Source organism: Dipteris shenzhenensis, chromosome 14 (assembly GCF_047967505.1).
Source record: "Dipteris shenzhenensis isolate YYH24624 ecotype China chromosome 14, Dip_SZ_1.0, whole genome shotgun sequence".
NCBI classification, from domain to species: domain Eukaryota; kingdom Viridiplantae; phylum Streptophyta; class Polypodiopsida; order Gleicheniales; family Dipteridaceae; genus Dipteris; species Dipteris shenzhenensis.
Window position 1 is genome coordinate 15,750,332 of NC_141609.1, and position 20,034 is coordinate 15,770,365.

Genomic DNA, 20,034 nt, shown 5'->3' on the forward strand with positions numbered 1-20,034 from the left:
TTCTCTGTGGTCTTCCTCTGTCTTAGAAAAAACTAAGATATCATCAAAGAAAGTACCCGTAAAATGTCCGGAAGATGCGATCCATCATTCTATTGAATGTGGCTGGAGCATTTGTCAACCCAAAAGGCATCACTAAGTATTCATACAACCCGAATGTAGTGTGGAATGCTGTCTTGTGTACATCCTGAGGCTGTATCCTCACTTGGTGGTAGCCACTCTTTAAGTCTATCTTTAAGTCTATCCTGCTGAAAACTGAAGCTCCATTTAACTGATCCAGGACATCATCAATACGCGGAATAGGGAATCTATTCTTGATGGTCATTTTATCCAGTGCGCGATAATCGACGCACATACGGAATGAACCATCTTTCTTCTGTACTAACAGTACAGGGGAACAAAAAGGAGACGAGCTAGGCTGAATCAACCCTTTGGACAGCAAGTCGTGTACCTAAGCCATAATCTCCTCTCTCTGAGTGGCACTGACTCTATAAGGGGGTCTATTTGGTGGCTCACTACCGGGCATTAACTCTATCTGATGATCTTCTGGTCTCTCTGGGGGTAACTCCCCTGGCAAAACATCAGAAAAACAATCCTTAAAGTTTACCAGAAACTGAAACTTATCTTTGTCTGCATCATTCATTTCAGCATGCATTTAATTCTCTTTCTCTTTTACAAAAACCATGTACGTAGAAATTGCAGACTTTATTGCTTTACCGCATAAAACATCAGATACAATGGGGATAGTGTCCCCTTTATTCCTGGCAATTAAACACTGATTTTTCCCCCTATGCACAAACTCCAGCACTCTTTCAGGAAGAGTCAACTTCACTGCCTTGCGGTGAAACCAAGGCATCCCCAAAACTACATCATAATGTTTCAGTGGAGAAATGAAGAAGTCTTCCTGATCCACATAACTCTGAACATGAAGACGGAGCTTCCCTATCAAGGGAGTAACTGGCACAGGATTTCCACAAAACATTTGATCGGCATCCAAAGCCCTGCCTAACTCTTCCGTCTTTATTCCCAGCCTCAGGGCTAGATCCTCTGATATAAAATTATCAGTAGCCCCTGGATCAAATAAAATTAGCGCTTGCTGGTCTCTAACTTTGCCCCATGATAGCAGCAATTCTCGTTCTTCTGGGTTCAAAGCATGACCCAGTATATCAGGAATTCCCCCTGCCATTGGCTTTTGCGGTCCTCGTGGCTTCTCTGCCTCTTTTCCCTTCGATGTTGAAAGCTTTTCTGGGCACTGGGCAGCCACATGCCCCTCTTTTCCGCACGTGAAGCATTTCCCATCTCTACGGAATTCCGCTATTTGTTCAGGGGTAAATAGAGATTTGCCCTTATAAGTCTTTGAAAACTGAGTATCCCTCGGCTTCTGAGGCTGAAACCCTTTCTTTTCAACCTTGGGGTACTCTTTCTTTTCTGATTTTATAAAGTCAGTTTTCTTTTTATCAGCACGTCCTGCATGCAAGGATGGCACTGTAGATGGATCTTGTAGCGGCACAAGACTCGCTACTGAAGCTGAATGCATAAGATCTTGAATATTCTTTGCCCCCAAAGCATTCACTACTGCCTGAATTCTTGGAGTGAGACCTGCTCTGTACTTCCTCAGATTTTCCTCCCTCTTTAAATTCCTTGGTCGCTTTGGAAGACTTTCTCTTCCTAGACTTCTCGTGTTTCCTTCTTTTCCTGGATGATTTATCTGATAAGGAAGAAGAAGACACAGAGGTCGAACTCGAGGTAGACGATGATGGACTAGGAGATCGGTGATGATGCCTCGATCTCTTTTTACTATGGGACCGTCTCCTATGAGATCTATGAGATCTCTCTTTCTCAGGCTGTACACGAGAGTGTGCCTCCGGCATTGGCACGTCATATACTGGATTAGGCATAGCTTCTGCTTGAAACAAATGCTGAGCCCTGGGATCCCTTTTGAGATTTTCCAGCTCTTGTATACGAGTGCGTACCATCTGTTCAAATTCTTGTTGAGTTTGCGGCACATTTCTCTGTCCTGGATGTACATCCCTATCTTGTGAATCCCACTGGATAGGTGATTGATCCATATTCTGAGATCTGCAGATTTCTCACACCGTGCGGGTAACTGATGCACACTACTTTTGCTTTTCCAACAGAAAACGTACCTCAATAAGAGGTGTTTTGCATTCACAATCTATGCCAGTACTGGCTGTCAATTCAAGGCATATACCCACACAGTTGCCAAAGCATCAACAATTATATTGCCCTTTTCTGGCTGCTGCAGATGGCTTCAAAAGGCATCTGTTTTTCCCTCTTTTTACTGCTCAAAGGCATGCATACTCTTTTTCTGCAAATCTCTGATTCCTCTGTTTTTTTTCTGCTGTTTTTTTTTTTTCTGACAGTGAAAGTCTGACAAGCAGGTGAAAATTGTTAGCAGAAACAGTCTCTGCAACTTTTCTTTTTTTTTTTTTTTTTTGTTGAAAAGAACAGTAACCAGATAGAGTAAACGGCTGGTTACACTAACCAAACTGACTTTCTCTGGTCTGGTTAGTTGCGCAGGCCAGTTAGTCTGTAACTGAGAGTAACTGAAAACAGTTGGGTAGACCAAGCTTACACCAACCAGTTTGGTTTGGTTGGCCCACTAACGGAACCTCTAACCAGAGTACAGCTATCCAGGGTTAGTCTAACCACTGGTTTGCCATCTCAGCAGTCCAACTGACTGCCACATCAACAGCTGACCTTCCTGCCATGTGTCAGTGCCATGTCAGGTTCTTGTCAGCCCTGTCATGTCAGCACCTGCCACGTGTCCTGCATACATGGACTGCCACCTGTTACACAAGCATGCACTGCCACGTCATCTGCTGAGCTGGCTGTGCCACGACACACGTCAGCGCCTGAGCAAGGCGCCTCCCCAAACCTTCATGCGCCTTCACAAAGGGAAAAAAAAAAAATCAACTGGAAAATCCTTCCGTTAGCACTCAGCATCGTCAGCCCAGCCAACCATGAGGTCATCTTCTCCATCAGTTCACGCCTTTGCACTCAGGTTCCATCACTTACACCAACAGATTACGAAACACCAATTCAGCGCAGGCGCCTCTAAAGCATAGCATTGAGCATCAATTGGCGATGCAAAACCTTCACCCGGTCACTCCCATCTGTCCGGCTGCCTTTTTCATTAGTGCTTTTAATAGAGGCATTTCGTCGGTCGTCCGTAAGCGTACAAGTTTTTGTACGGCGATCTCTATGAGCATCTTTGGAAGGCTAATGCAAAATGCATATGAAGCCTTTCATATTCCCGAAAGAACACGACATCGCTTTGCCTTTTGCCTAACTGAGCGTCGATGACGACCTTCCCGCCATGTATACTCTCTGTCAGGCGCATCCTTACTTTGTCGCGTTGCAGACCCCCGGCCTACCAGCTAGCTCCTCTTAAGCCATCGTCATTGCCAACATAGGAGCACATCATCAGCACCTTGCACCCCACTATTTAGAAATTCGCCATAGTTGGGGAGTAAGGTTGTTCGACGTCTTGTCTCCTTTGCTAGAATCGTCACAGCCTTGAGAGGCTATGAGCCTACGCTCTGATACCAATAAAACCAGACTGACCGGTGAAAAACAGCTATGGCTTCACTTCAACGACGGAAGTTTACTCTCAAAAGCTCTCCCTCACTCCCTCTCTCTCAAGATACACTAGGGCCCAGGACAAATCGTCGGGCTGGACCCCCCCCGAAGGTCTTTATTCATTCAAGAAAATCTGTTACAGAAGTTCAGCGTAGAGATATCTCGTAAATCTCCATCACAAAAACGTGAAAAATCCCTTCTTTTACAAGAGCTTCAAGCTCCATTCAAATTGGCAACATGCCACTTGTCTAAAATCTAGACTAAATCCTATTACAAGCCTCTAAGGGCAATTCTGGAGTCTTCAAAGCTCTCGGTCACACGAACCGCCTCCTAGGAGCTTGTCAGGCTCCCATTTCGCTTAGGAAAAATAATCCTTCCTAGTACCTGCAACAATTAATTAAAGCGCACCACCATGGTACCCATTAATTGTTAGCGCTTTGCATGTAAATAACACACTGTGGACTAATCCTAGTCACGGTTGGCGTCCCCACTGAACACATGTGCACATCTAGCAAATATAAAAAAAATATATTTATTCTCTGGTTGACCGGAGTCAACACTCTTGATTATAATTAAGGAGCTTTGACCAAGGGTAGAGGCGCCTTAATTATACCCAAGTCTCTCCAACCGAAGTTGGCACATCTTGGTTAACCGGGGTTAACCCTCTTGGCGCATGCCAAGTCTTGTTGACCGAAGTCAACACTCTCTGACCGTAGTCAGGTTTACTTGACTAGAGTCAAGTATCTTTGACCGTAGTCAATCCTTTGACCATTAAAATAACTCTTTGACCATAATTAACACATATAAAACTCTTTAATTATGATCAAATAAATGGTCAACTATACTTTGACTTAGGATATTTACATGGTGGTGACAGCTGTACTTCCAACTACCTCTGATCATTAATACAATTTGGAGTTTACTCTCTTTTGGTGATTGATCCAATCCCATGGACTTCCCCTAGCAATGGCTAGCCGGCCCATGGAGCTGAAAGTCCATGCCCTCTCTTGTGAGAGTGTCGCTAACCCTACCCCGTCTATCTTTTTCTGCTTTTCTGCTAGTTTAGTGACAGTTTAGAACAGCCAGTAGTTGCCCTTGTTACACATTTTGAAAATGTCCTTAATTGCAGATATACATGCTTTGGCATTTGCATCATCTACCTTGTGTGTGTTTGCCCCAATGGCACTGTATTTCTGTTGCTTCTCTCCTTGCGTTTTCTTGTCCGGTGAGCTGTCCATTTCAAGCTTCGAATCCAGCACTTTTTGTTACTGTTATGTGTGAAAAAGCCCTGCCGAATCTAACGACGTAACACTTACATGTGTAGGTTCTTGCAGTCTGATCTAGAGGGTTCTCTATCTGGGATGATTTTGGTGCACCTTCTATCTTGCAGGTCCCTTAAGGGCTCGAGGAGTTCCAAGGCTGCTTGGGGACAGCTCGCTGCTCCAGGAGGTGCAGTTGCTCGTGGCTATTGCTACAGCCCCCAACTGGGGCTTGGTGTCCACAAAGCCCGTTCTAGGGGCTGACGCGCTGCTGCTGTAGCTGCAGGCCAGCGCATTGAGCAGCAGCCCCCTGGCGCATAGCGTGATGCAAGGGCTTCCCACCCCCTCTGAGTCTGGTATCAATGTGCTGCAAGAGCCCCTTGGAGGGCCCATGAGCTGCAATGGCGCAGCAGGAACAGCCACGAATGGGCTGTAGGGGGGTTGCGATAGCAGCAACAGCCCAGTAGGGGGGTCGGGATAGCAGCAGGGTGGTGCCGCTGGTGAGCAGGGGGCTGAGGGAAGGGGGGGGCAGAGAGAGAGAGAGAGAGAGAGAGAGAGAGAGAGAGAGAGAGAGAGAGATTGCAATTTTTGTTGAAATACTTAATGAACTTTTCACTTGTTGTGCATAGGATAAACACATACTGTCAAGAAACAGAATGTTGACGTTGACACGTCCCAAAGAGCCAGAGCTAGGGACATCTTTAAGAGCACGGCCTCCAAGGTTGGTCAAAATCTTCTTTAAACATTATTTGACATCCAAGTTTCGAAATCCATAGAGGTAATTATGATGTCATGCTAAGGTATCGCAAGCCAAAGCAAAAAAATGATGAATTTTGCACTTGCTATTGATATTTCATGTGTATGCTAAGAAGCCTTTTGCTATGCAGAGTTAAAAGTTTTGTTGAACAAGAGGAGGAGATGTTGGCAAATTTGCCAAAATTTAGAGCGCTTCCTTTGAATAAAAGGGTAAATGGGCAGTATTTTATGTTTATCAGTCCTTGCAAATTTCTTGAGAATACTTGATCTGTATATGATGATTTTGGGTAGTGTAGGGTTGGGATTGTATACACTATATCTTGATTCTCTAATTTATATGATTGTCATAGTTGACTATATGGGATAGGATCTTTGTTTCCAAATCTTGAGTAGCATCCTGTTAACTTTTATCATACGACAAGAATCTATTTGCTGCCATGATTTATGCGTCTATTGTTGCATGTATTTGAACACGTGTCTTAAGGTTCTCAAGTTTGGGCATAATGGACATTCGCTAAAACATTTTCTTTTTTAATGTTTTAGAAAAGAGAAGGAATAGGGGGATGGGAGGCAATACTCTCATATTTTTCTATTACTAAAAAAGAGGGCAAGATGCGGGTTTTACAAAAAATCAAGCAACCAAAGAAAACAACGATTTTAAACTCAAAACAAAGGATTTGTTCCCCAATTACCACGCCTCCAAACTTTCCTAAAGATTCTCTCTTGATAGGAGAAAACTTCCCTTTCAGCCCCTATCGAGCCGTTCAATTGATTCACAATCAAAGCAAAAGCCCTCTCTATCTCAAATCCTACATTCTTTGCGCTCAAAGAATGTTGAAGTAAATCTTGAGATGTGAACCAACAAGCACCATCTCCCTCTCCCCTGCAAGGAGAATCGATCCATGTGCTACCTTTCTGGACTACATCCAGCCAGCCATTAAGGTCCAAACGCTTTGGGCTACCTCAAACAATCTTAAAACAGATTCATATTTCATTTTGGGAGACATAAGATAAGGGATGTTTCTTGTTATGGCCATCTGATTCTTGACCTTCTTTTGGCCAATTGCTGTTAATCCTTGACCACCTTCACCTGTGTGAGGTAGGGGCACATACTTTCTTTGTAGCATCCTTATGGTGAACGATTGATTCCAAAGGTAAACATACTTGTAAATTTATTTGCATGTATGTGTGTGTGTGTGTGTGTGTGTGTTTTTCCTTTAGGATGCTCCATGTCCCAATTGGTTGAGTGTGTCCTCTACGCTTTGATACTGCTATAGTTTAACCCCTGTAGTGGAAATGCACACAGCCAAAACTATGTATATGTCATGCTCCTCATGTGAGGAAATAAACCGATATAGAACTACCCCACTACTTGCTCCACCTAATCGGCTAGGTTTGGTTATACTAGTTTGGTGGTGCAAGAAAGGTCAAGGTTTGCCTCTATTGATATATAGGGGGGGAATAGCCTCACGGTATTGACATTGCAAAGTCTCATGATTTCCCCATCTTGCATAGTGAGCATAGTAAAGTGTTGGCCTAGCCCGAAGGCAAGGGCACTCATTTGTAGGGTGGTTGCCCATGCATATCCCACACCATACATTGTCTCATTTTGAAAATAAGTGAGGTTACTGGGGACCTCTCTTCCCAATCCACCCTTGAGTTGTTGAGCCATGTGCTTCACTAGATCCATGGCCACTTCATCTATGTTTGCAATATACACAATCTGCTCTAGCTGAAGGACCTCCTCTAGCTCATCCACTTCTAGTGGATCCTCTGATATTGGCTTTGTAAGCTCTGGCCCCTGGAATTTCTTTAGAAGACTCACATGGAATGCATTGTGAATTCTCCAATGCTCTGGCAATGCTAACTTGTATGCAACCTCATTTATTCTTTCTATAACCCTGAAAGATTCATAATATCTGGAGGATAACTTTGCGTACACTTTCTATTTGCCTTTAAACTTGCGGAGCCTAGCTTTCTCGAACTTCAAAAGTACCCAATCCCCTTCCTTGAGATCTAGCTGTCTCCTATGCTTATCTGCAACTCTTTTATGCTTCTCTTGAGACCTTTCAATTGCTGTCCGGACTTGGCTGTAAGCTGTCTGGAGGTCTCTCACAAACTGATCAGCTGCAAATATTTCATCCTTAGTCCTCAGGATAGGTGGCGAAATCACCTTCCCATTAATGACTTGAAAGGGGGCTTTCCCTGTAGAGTTGTGTACTGTATTATTGTAAGCAAACTCTACCAATGGTAGGTACTTTTCCTAGTCTGAACCTTGGTCACCCATGTAGCATTTCAGCATATCCAATGCTGTAGAATTTGCTACTTCACTTTGACCATCTGTCTGGGGATGGAAAGAAGAAGAAAAATTCAGATTCGTCCCCATGTTATCAAGTAAAGCTCTCCAGAATAGACTGGTCATTTTGGGATCTCGTTTATTGACAATGGACTTAGGCATACCATGGTGCTTAAAGATCTGTGCCATGAAAAGCTTAGCCATATGATCGGCCTTTATGGTTTTGCGAACCGGAATGAAATGAGCTTGCTTGTTGAATCCATCAATGATAGTCCAAATCCCATCATTCCTTGACTTTGATCTTGGCAAATAAAAAATAAAGTCCATTGTAATACTTTCCCACAGTGCCTGAGGCACGGGAAGAGGCATAAGTAGGCCAGGTACCTTCCGTCTATCATACTTCACTTTCTGACACGTAAGGCATTCAGTAACAAACTGATGTATATCTTTTCGCATCCCTAGCCAAAAGAAATACCTCTCTAGTGCTAGAGTTGTTGCTGTAATTCCTCTATGTCCAGCATAGGGAGGTGCATGGCATTCCTTCAAAATCTTTTTCCTCATCTCTTTTGACACATAAGGCATTCAGTAACAAACTGTTGTATATCTTTTCGCATCCCTAGCCAAAAGAAATACCTCTCTAGCGCTAGACTTGTTGCTGTAATTCCTCTATGTCCAGCATAGGGAGGTAGGTGCATGGCATTCCTCCAAAATCTTTTTCCTCATCTCTTGGGTGATGCATAGGCAGTCATCTTTCATTAGATACCCATCTTTCAGGGAATAGTGACTGGTGGACTTCCCCTCTTGCATTTGCTGTAAAATCTTGCCAAAATCTGCATCATTAGCATATTGGTCCCTCGTGCCTTCCAGGTCCTGATGATAAGCAATAGTCACATTGTTGACCTGGGGTCTTCGGGACAAGGCATTTGCTACTTTGTTCTGAATTCCTTGGGTATGGACAATCTGAAAATGATACATTGGTAGCATATTTGTCCATTTCATATGCTTCTCGGAAAGTTTTGTTTGAGTTAGAAAATATCACAGACTTTGGTGATCTGTTTTAACAGTATAATCTGCATCCAAGAGATAGTGCTTCCATGTATGGATGGCATGGATTACATCCAATAACTCTCTCTCATAGATTCCTAGATATCTCTCTACATCCCGAAGTCTCCTACTCTCATAGGCCACTACATGACCATTCTGATGCAATGTAGCCCCAACACATTTCCCACAAGCATCACAATCCACATCAAATGGCTGATATAAATCTGGAACGATTAAGATTGGCTTTGTCTTTTGAGGAATTCCCCACATGAAAGCTGCATTTTTCTTAGTAAGATCATGGAGTGGAGCGGCTATATCCGCAAAATGCTTGATAAATCTTCTGTGGTAAGAACACGGGCCTAGGAAACTTCGAACTTCATGGACAGTTTTCAACTCTTGCCATTTATGAATGGCACGCATCTTTGCCGGATCCATCCGTATCCCATCTTTGGATATTATATGCTCCAAGTAATGGATTTCTTCCAGGAAGAATTCACTTTTCTTGTTGTTTGCATAGAGCTGATGATTTCTCAGCTCTTGAAACACTATAGCAAGATGTTTCTTGTGCTCTTCTTCGGATTTAGAAAAGACAATTATGTCATCGAAGAAGGTATTAGTGAATTGTCTGTAGGGTCGGAAGATACGATCCATCATCCTATTGAAAGTAGCTGGGGCATTTGTTAATCCAAAAGGCATCACCAGATATTCATAAAAGCCAAAAGTAGTGCGGAACGCTGTCTTGTGCACATCCTGAGGCTGTATCCTCACTTGGTGATAGCCACTCTTTAAGTCTATCCTAGTGAAAACTGAAGCTCCATTTAACTGATCCAACACATCATCAATGCGCGGAATAGGGAATCTATTCTTGATGGTCATTTTGTTCAGTGCGCGGTAATCAACGCATATACGGAATGAACCATCTTTCTTCTGTACTAGCACTACAGGGGAACAAAAAGGAGAATAACTTGGTTGAATCAACCCCTTGGACAACAAGTCTTGCACTTGAGTCATAATCTCTTCTCGTTGAGTTGCACTAACTCTGTATGGGGGCCTACTGGGTGGCTCGTTGCCAGGAATGAGTTCTATGCCATGATCCTCAAGTCTCTAGGGGGTAGCTCCCCTGGCAAAGCGTCAGAAAAGCAATCTTTAAAATTTTCAATAAACTGAAATTTATTCTGATCTGCCTCACTTATTTCAGCATGCATTTCCACATCTCTCTCTTTTACAAAAATCATGTAAGCTGAAACTGCAGACTTTATTTCTTTTCCAACAGAACTATTTGATACAATGGGAATAGTTTCCCCTCTTTTTCTAGCAACCACACGATGTACTTTGCCCCGATGTACAAACTCTCTCACTCTTTTAGGAAGAGTGAACTTCACTACCTTGCGATGGAACCAAGCCATACCCAAGACTACATCATGATGTTTTAGTGGAGAAATGAAGAAGTCTTCCTGATCCACATAACTTTGTACATGAAGACGGAGCTTCCCATTAAGGGAGTGATTGGCACAGGGTTTCTACAGAACATCTAATCGGCATCCAAAGCTCTGCCCAACTCCTCCGTCTTTATTCCCAGTCTCAGGGCTAGGTCCTTTGATATGAAATTATCAATAGCCCCTAGATTAAATAAAATCAGCGCTTGCTGGTCTCTGACTTTGCCTCATGATAGCAGCAATTCTCGTTCTTTTGGGTTTGAAACATGACCTAGTATGTCAAGAATTCCTCTTGCCTTTGGCTTTTGCGGTCCTCGTGGCTTCTCTGCCTCTTTTCCCTTCAAAGTTGAAGGCTTTTCGGCACTGGGCAGCCACATGCCCCTCTTTCCCACACTTAAAGCATTTGCCATCTCTGCGGAATTCAGCTATCTGTTCAGGAGTGAATGGGGATTTGCCTTTATATGACTTTGAAAACCGAGTACCGCTCGGCTTCTGAGGTTGAAACCCTTTCTTTTCAACCTTGGGATACTCTCTTTTTTGATTTTGAAAATGAGTTTTCTTTCTTTGAGCACGTCCTGCATGCAAGGATAGTACTGTAGATGGATCTTGTAACGGCACAAGACTAGCTACTGAAGCTGAATGCATAAGGTCTTGAATATTCTTTGCCCCCAAAGCATTCACTACTGCCTGGATTCTTGGACTGAGACCTGATCTATACTTTCTCATTTGGGTTCCTTTGGAGATCTTTTTGAAAGGTGCAACCTGCAAATAAGCATCCCAAAACTTTTGGTTGTACACATCCACTGTATCTCCTGCATCCATATGCAAACTGTCCCAATCTTGAAGAACATGATCTTTAAACTGTTTAGGCATAAACTGCTAGTAGAAGGCTTTCTTGAAGTCCTTCCACCTCTTTGGGGCTACCATCTATGGTCTGTGCACTCCAGCATGCACTAGCTGTCGCTGTCAAGTGTAAACTGACCATTCTTAACTTGGAGGATTTCGAAAACTTTTCTTTACCGAATGCAGCATCAAATTGCCTGATGAACTGCAATGCTTTGTCTGTATGACCATATTGTCCATTATAGGTCATAAACTTGAGAGATTTACCTCCCTCTTTGAATTCCTTGGTCTCTCTGGAAGACTTACTCTTCCTAGACTTCTTGTGTTTCCTTCTTTTCCTCGATGGTTTATTTGATAAAGAAGAAGATACAGAAGGTGAGCTCGAGGTAGACGTTCAAGGGCTGGGAGATCGGTGATGATGCCTCGATCTCTTCTTGCTATGAGACCGTCCCCTATGAGATCTCTCTTTCTCTGGCTGTACACGAGAGTGTGGCTCTGGCATTGGCACATCATAAGCTGCATTAGGCATATTTTCTACTAGAAACAAATGCTGAGCTCTTGGATCCCTTATAAGATTTTCCATCTCTTGCATACGAGTGCGTACCATCTGCTCAAATTCTTGCTGAGTTTGCTGCACACTTCTCTGTCTTGGATGTGCATCCCTATCTTGTGAATCCCACTGGATAGGTGATTGAGCCATTCTCTTACAACTTGTCTGAGATCTGCAAGTTTTCTCACACACACTGTGTATGCAACTGATGCACGTTGCCTTTGCTTTTCAGAAAGAAAATACCTCAACAAGAGGTGTCTTGCATTCACAATCTATGCCAGTACCGGGCTGTCAACTCAAGGCATATACCCACAAAGTTTCTAAGGCATCAACAACTATATTGCCCCTTTTCTGGCTGCTGCAAAAAGCACTCAGAATGCATCTGATTCCTTTTTCCTGGGCACAAAGGCATGCATCCCTCTGCTTGTGCAAATCTCTGATTTTTTTTTCTCTGATTTCTGCTTTTCTGACAGTAAATACTCTCTCAGATAGGTGAAAACTGCTAGCAGAAACAGTCTCTGTAACTGTCTTGTCTGGTTGGGTCAAGTTAGCTAGACCTTTGACCATGGTTAACTAACTAGAGTTAATTTTAACCACTAGTTTGCCACATCAGCCTACCACGTGTCTTGCCACGTCATCTGCTGAGCTGTCTACCACGTGTCGGTGCCACGTCATCATATGCACATGCATGGCACCTGGCTACCACGTCAGCTCGCACGTGTGGACGCCATGTCACATGTGTGCCACGTATCTGTTGATTGCCTTTGCCATGTGTCCTCTTGTGCCACGTCAGCCTAAGGTTCAGACCTTGGTTGGCTGACTGACGTCGCGCGATGCGCCTGCGTCGTGAGTAGCGCCCGTGCAAGGGATCAACGACGGGACAAGTTGACGAAAGAACCTACGTCCGCAATCTAGGACGCCTTATCAACGATTGAATTTGTCACACGTAAGTCGTAAGCTAATCTCTTCCACGCAAATTACCGAGGATCTTCTGTTCATGTGCGAATCCCATCATGCCATCGCCTGCAACCCTTCATCGATGTTCAAGAAGGCATGTAATCCGAACATCCCAAAGCTTCACATTGGTTATGCGGCTCGTCTATGGAGCATAGCAAAGTCTATGCTGCAATCGCTAGCTCTCTCTCTACAGATCCTCACGCTTAGAATTTACTGCAGAATTACTCATAAGAGCGCTCTCTCTCTCTCTCTCTCTCAGATGAGAGTTTTCCACGCTTATCTTCAGATAGAGGGGTAGAGGTGACAGATCAGGGACATCGCCTATTGGAGCTTCTCTCATCGCACGGCATGGTCATTTATAATGGACTTCGACAGTGGCCGCATTCATCCACAGCCACATGTTTTCCCTTCGCGGGTGGTGGTACGAGCGTCATTGATTACGTCTTGGGTCCCCCGACTTTAATCCCTTTTGTACATAACCTCACAGTCGACCCTTTTATGCCTTCAGCCGATCATGCACGTCTGCACTTTATTCTTACCCAGATTCCTCATGCCCCCCCTTCTAGACATCAGGAGCGTCAGCCATACTATGAGGTTCATTTTGACCACCAGTTTGATGATATTTATAGCCAGCACCTGAGTGGTCTTCTCCGTCCGCACCTTCTCGATGCCCTACCCTCCACACAGGATCGGTGGGACCTTGTAAATACCTCCATCATCTCGGCAGCCCACAAGTCCTTCCCCGTCACTTGCCACACATCCAGTCCTCCACCAATCGGTCTTGTGCCTTGTAATGGATGGTATGATGAGGAGTGTAAAGAACTCCGCAGGAAGCTTCGCCTTGAGACACAGGATAAGTCTCCCCTCCTCATTGAGACCAAGAAGAGTTACAAGCGTTTGGTGCGACGCAAAAAGTGCCAATTTCTAGCCCGGAATGAGGAGGAGCTGAGAAGTTTACTTTTCAGCTGTGATTCCAAGGAATTCTGGAAGAAATTCCTTCGCTTGAAATCTCAAACTCCTCTTACAGACCCGCAGGTTTGGCTTGCCTATACTTCCACTTTATATGATATTCCAGACCAGCCACAGATCTCGACTTATCCCATGTGCCTAGACCCACCTCCTCTGCCTTATTCTCATCCAATAGTGTCCGAGCAGCAGCTCATCGTTTGAAGACTGGGAGAGCTAAGGACCATGATGGATTGCAAGCAGAGTATGTAATCCATGGGATTGATGCCTTAGCTACAGTCCTCTCCCGTCTTTTTAACGAGTCCATTTGTACAGGTCTTCCACCTAGTTGGCTAGAAAATACTATAGTACCCATACACAAGTCGGGGGATCCTTTGGAGGCGTCGAACTACATGACCATTATGATTGGCCATGTCATGGCCAAGATTTATGCGACCATGCTAGAAGGACATATAAATGACCATGCCGAGGCGACAGGCATAGAGCTAGAGGGCAGGCAGGATTTCGTGCAGAGCACTCGACTCTAGATCATATCTTCACACTCAGGGCTTTGATTGAGGAGGCGAAGTCACGTAAGCAACGGCTCTATTGTTGCATCGTGGACCTCAGAAAGGCATTTGACACTGTGCCGCGTTTCAGACTCTTCCAGCGACTTCGTGACTTGGGATTCAATGGGGAGATTCAATGGGCGATCATGGCCTTGTATGAGGGAGTCACAGGTAGAGTCAGGACACGGGCGGGGCTGTCGGCGGAAGTATGTAGTACGATAGGGGTGAAGCAGGGGTGTCCTTTGTCTCCGACACTCTTTGGTCTCTATATCGATGAGTTAGAGATGTACATACAGACGATGGGTGGTACAAGTTCTTTACTGGCAGGATCCACGATACCGATTCTCCTCTATGCAGATGACGTGGTTCTTATTTCTTCCTCCCAGCAGGGTTTACAGGCACATCTCCATGCACTCCACAGCTTTTGTCAGGACAGAGGGTTGTCTGTAAACCTTGGGAAGACCAAAGTCATGGTCTTCAACACGTCATACCAGGTTTATAGGAGAGGCGAGTTCTCTTTCACATTTGATGGGCAGGAGGTGGAGCTAGTCAGGGAGTATACATATTTGGGTGCCACATTTAGAGGTCCAGTCTTCACCATGACGCATGCAGCACGAGATAGGATCAGTAGAGGGTATGCCGCCTTGGCTCTTCTCGAGAGGCAGTGTGCACAATCACATTTTCAGCATCCCGACACGAAGTCCTTACTTTTCGATACGTTGGTGAGACCTGCAGTCATGTATGCTAGCCCCTTTTGGGCAGGAGATCTCAGTGTTGCAGATTGGAGACGAGTAGAGAGGTTACAGATCATCATGTTCTCCAGATTGATCAGAGCGAAGCCCACGGTACCGCATCAGATTACGTTCGCAGAGTTCGGAGCTACACCCCTAGCGCTAGATGCAGCATTTCAGTCAGTTACATACTTGCATAGGATCAGGGCGCTCGGAGACTCAGCAGCAGGCAGAGCACGATTACCGTGGCTAGCACTGACATCCTCGCAGATGTTAGCGGAGAGAGGTCATACTTTTTGTTGGTACCACACACTCTCCACATGGCTCACCTCGCTGGGCTTGGATATGGATAGGCTGCCACCATTTCGATACAGCATAGATGCCCCTCGCCTCCCTCTCACTCGACATGAGCTCAGCCAGGTTATCAGGGCAGATTTGTTGCAGCTACACACGTTTCGCACTTGGGTTCATCCCACGGAGCTTCCTATGAAGATGGCCACATATCGTGACCATTTTCTCAGGATTTCAGAGGATGGCTTCATCATATCCCCAGGATATATCGGCGTTCATATGTCGCACTCACTCAGGATTGCCTTGGGCCAGCTCAGGGTATCTTCCCACAAATTAGACGTTGAGGCCGGCAGGATGCGTCGTACAGCTACCGGACATAGACCCAGGCGAGAGACTAGGATATGCCCTTGTTGCACTATGGGGGAGGTGGAGACTGAGGAGCACTTTGTTTGCAGATGCCCTTTATATTATGAGATTCGTGGCAGATTTCACTGTTTATTTGGGCACGGATTTGGACCTCTCTCTCGGATTATGGAGTATGAGGATCAGTATTGCTTAGCGTTGTTCATCAGGGAGATCACCAGATACAGAGAGAGATTCCTCAGAGAGTACCGTCGCATCCCTGCCAGAGATCTGGTTATTCATGAGGAGCAGGACGAGGCGCAGGACCATGAGCACAGAGATAGCCCATCTTGCTAGAGAGCACCGATGGTTCCACCCCGAGGATGTACATATGACATGATCCGGCAACACCGCAGGATGATCTTACACAGAGGCCGTACCCGTCGCTTTATTTCTAGACGACGGAGGATGATGGCAGATTTTCGGAGGAGATTGCTCCATGGAGACTTGGCACGGCCAGCAGCCCATTTGACACTTGCCCAGATCTTCACACTCATGGCAGGAGGCATGGTCGATGGCCATGACTTCCATCATTTCTTTGGATCACAGACCCCTTAGGGAAGACGATGTTCCTCATATTTCATATTTTACATTTTGTATCTAGGCATTTTTGGTACTCTATTTCATTTCATTTTGTATCTAGGATTTTTGTAGCCATTTTTGGCATCTTAGCGGTATTACGATGAGGCCACCTAGTTGGCGCATCGTTGATGATGTATTTTCCTTTCGGATGATTTTGTGTCCCATAGGCCATGTATGGCCTTCCGTAGACCTTTAATAAAATTTCTTTCTTTCTTTCTCTACACACTGCTAGGGCCCAGGACAACATGTCGGGCTGGACCCCCCCGAAGGTATTTTATTTCTTGAAGAGAGAATCTGTTACAAGAGTTCAGCGTAGAGCTTTCTGATACAAAATCCAAAACGTGAATGAATAATTACAAGAGCTTCAAGCTCATTTCAAATTGGCAACATGCCACTTGTCCTATTACATGCCACTAAGGGCCACTCTGGAGTCTTCAAAGCACTTGGTCACACGAACTGCCTCCTAGATGCTTGTTAGGCTCCCATAGCGCTTAGGAAAAATAACTCTTCCTAGTACCTACAACAATTAATTAAAGCGCACCACCATGGCACCCATTAATTGTTAGCGCTTTGCATGCAAATAACACACTATGGACCAATTGTAGTCACGATGGGCGTCCCCACTGAATACATGTGCACACATAACAAATATAAGAAATATATATTTATTCTTTGGTTGACCAGAGTCAACACTCTTGATCATAATTAAGGAGCTTTGACCAAGGGTTGTCGAGGTGCCTTGATTATAGCCAAGTCTCTCCAACGGAAGTTGGCAGAACTCTCCAACCGAAGTTGGCACATCTTGGTTAACCGTGGTTAACTGTCTTGGCGCATGCCAAGTCTCGTTGACCGAGGTCAACACTCTCTGAAAATTCAAATTTGTCCCGATGTTATCAAATAAAGCTCTCCAGAATAGACTGGTCGTTCTGGGATCTCGATCACTAACAATGGACTTAGGCATACCATGATGCTTAAAGATCTGTGCCATGAAAAGCTTAGCCATATAATCTGCCTTTATGGTTTTGCGAACCGGAATGAAATGAGCTCGCTTGCTGAATCTATCTATGATAGTCCAAATCCCATCATTCCCTGACTTTGATTTTGGCAAATCAAAAATAAAGTCCATTGTAATACTTTCCCATGGTGCCTGAGGCACGGGAAGAGGCATAAGTAGGCTAGGTGCCTTCCGTATATCATACTTCACTTTCTGACACGTAAGGCATTCAGTAACAAACTGATGTATATCTTTCCGCATCCCTAGCCAAAAGAAATACCTCTCTAGTGCTAGAGTTGTTGCTGTAATTCCTCTGTGTCCAGCATAGGGAGGTGCATGGCATTCCTCCAAAATCTTTTTCCTCATCTCCTGGGTGATGCATAGGTAATCATCTTTCATTAGATACCCATCTTTCAGGGAATAGTGATTGGTGGATTGCCCCTCTTGCATTTGCTGTAAAATCTCACCAAAATCTGCATCACTAGCATATTGCTCCCTCATGGCTTCTAGGTCCTGATGATAAGCAATAGTCACATTATTGACCTGGGGTCTTCGGGACAAGGCATCTGCCACTCTGTTCCGAATTCATGGGGTATGGACAATCTGTACACAAACTCTCATGGATTAATAATGGCACATGCCAATCTCTTTTGTGACAGTCATCACAAAGAGAAATCTCCAAGCTAACTAGTTTGGCAGCAGTGCGATTCTGGACATCCATTTAGCTACTTCAACCTTCAGACTACGAGGGAGCCATCCACAAAGTGTCATGGATTAATAATGGCACTGGTGCCAAAATCATTTGTGATTTAAACATAACAAGATTGGCAGAAGTGCCATTCTAGACATCCCTTTAGCTACTTCAACTTTTAGGCTATGAGGGAGTCATCCACAAACTCTCATGGATTAAGAATGGCAGAGGTTCCATACTCCGTTAGAATAGCTCTGGTGCCAATCTCTTTTCTAATAGTCATCACAAAGAGAAATCTCCAATTTAACTAGATTGGCAGCAATGCCATTCCAAACATCCCTTTAGCTATTTCAACCTTCAAGCTATGAGGGAGCCATCCACAAACTCTCATGGATTAAGAATGGCAGAGGTTCCAATCTCTTCTATGACAGTCATCACAAGGAGAAATCTCGATTCATGGATCAAGAATGGCACATGTGCCATTCTCTATTAGAATGGCACTGGCGCCAATCTCTATTGTGACAGTCATTATAAAGATTAATCTCCATGTTAAATAGATTGGCAGCAGTGCCATACCAAATATCCCTTTAGCTACTTTAACCTTCAAGCTATGAGGGAGCCATCCACAAACTATCATGCATTAAAAATGGTACTGGTGCCAATCTCTTTTGTGCTTTGAACATAACTAGATGGGGAGTAGTGCCCTTCTAAACATCCCTTTAGTGACTTCAACCTTCAGGCTATGAGGGAGCCATCCACAAACTTTCATGGATGAATGAATGGCAGAGGGGATACATTGACAGCATGTTTGCCCATTTCATATGCTTCTCGGAAAGCTTGGTCTGAGTCAAAAAGTATCTCAAACTTTGGTGATCTGTTTTAACAGTAAAATTTGCACCCAAAAGATAGTGCTTCCATGTATGGATGGCATGAATTACAGCCAATAACTCTTTCTCATAGATTCCCAGATATCTTTCTGCATCACGTAATCTTCGGCTCTCGTAGGCTACTACATGTCCATTCTGATGTAATGTAGCCCCAACACACTCTCCACAAGCATCGCAATCAACATCAAAAGGTTGATAAAGATCCAGGACTACAAGAATAGGTTCTGTAGTCAACTTCTCCCAAGGAGTGTATTGAATGCTTTCTTCTGTGATATTCCCCATGTAAAGGCCGCATTTTTCTTAGTAAGGTCATGTAATGGAGCTGGGATATCAGCAAAATGCATGATAAACCTTCTGTAGTAAGAACACAGGCCTAGGAAACTTCGAACTTCATGCACAGTTTTCAGCGCTGGCCATTCCTGAATGGCACGGATCTTGCTGGATCCATCTGTATCCCATTCTTGGATATTATATGTCCCAGATAATGGATTTCTTCCAAGAAGAATTCACTTTTGTTGCTGTTTGCATAGAGCTGATAATTTCTCAGCTCTTGAAAAACTATAGCAAGATGTTCCTTGTGCTCTTCTTCGGTCTTTGAAAAGACTAGGATATCATCAAAGAAGATACCCGTGAAATGCCTGTACTTTCGGAAGATGCGATCCATCATTCTATTAGAATGTGGCTGGAGCATTTGTCAATCCAAAAGGCACGACTAAGTATTCATACAACCCGAATGTAGTGCGGAATGTTGTCTTGTGCACATCCTGAGGCTGTATGCTCACTTGGTGATAGCCACTCTTTAAGTCTATCCTGCTGAAAACTGAAGCTCCATTTAATTGATCGAGCACATCATCAATGCGCAGAATAGGGAATCTATTCTTGATGGTCATTTTGTTCAGTGCGCGGTAATCGACACACATACGGAATGAACCATCTTTCTTTTGTACTAGTAGTACAGTGGAACAAAAAGGAGACGAGCTGGGCTGAATCAACCCTTTGGACAGCAAGTCGTGTACCTGAGCCATAATCTCCTCTCTCTGAGTCGCACTGACTCTATAAGGTGGTCTGTTTGGTGGCTCACTACCAGGCATTAACTCTATCTGATGATCTTCTGGTCTCTCTGGGGGTAACTCCCCTCTCAAAACATCGGAAAAGCAATCTTTAAAGTTTACAAGAAACTGAAACTTATCTTTGTCTGCAT

The 20,034-nt window shown here is 44.3% G+C and overlaps 1 protein-coding gene across 9 annotated transcripts in view; it reads left to right on the plus strand.

Moving 5' to 3' along the window:
- Positions 1–20,034, plus strand: part of LOC147894249 (protein TPX2-like) — a 54,131-nt gene that overhangs the window by 16,777 nt on the left and 17,320 nt on the right. For all 9 annotated transcript variants that reach the window (XM_087385207.1, XM_087385210.1, XM_087385211.1 and 6 more), the window contains exons 10-11: positions 5,489–5,580; positions 5,747–5,825. In XM_087385207.1, coding sequence (XP_087241333.1) covers positions 5,489–5,580; positions 5,747–5,825 — 171 coding nt within the window. The remainder of the gene's footprint in view (positions 1–5,488; positions 5,581–5,746; positions 5,826–20,034) is intronic.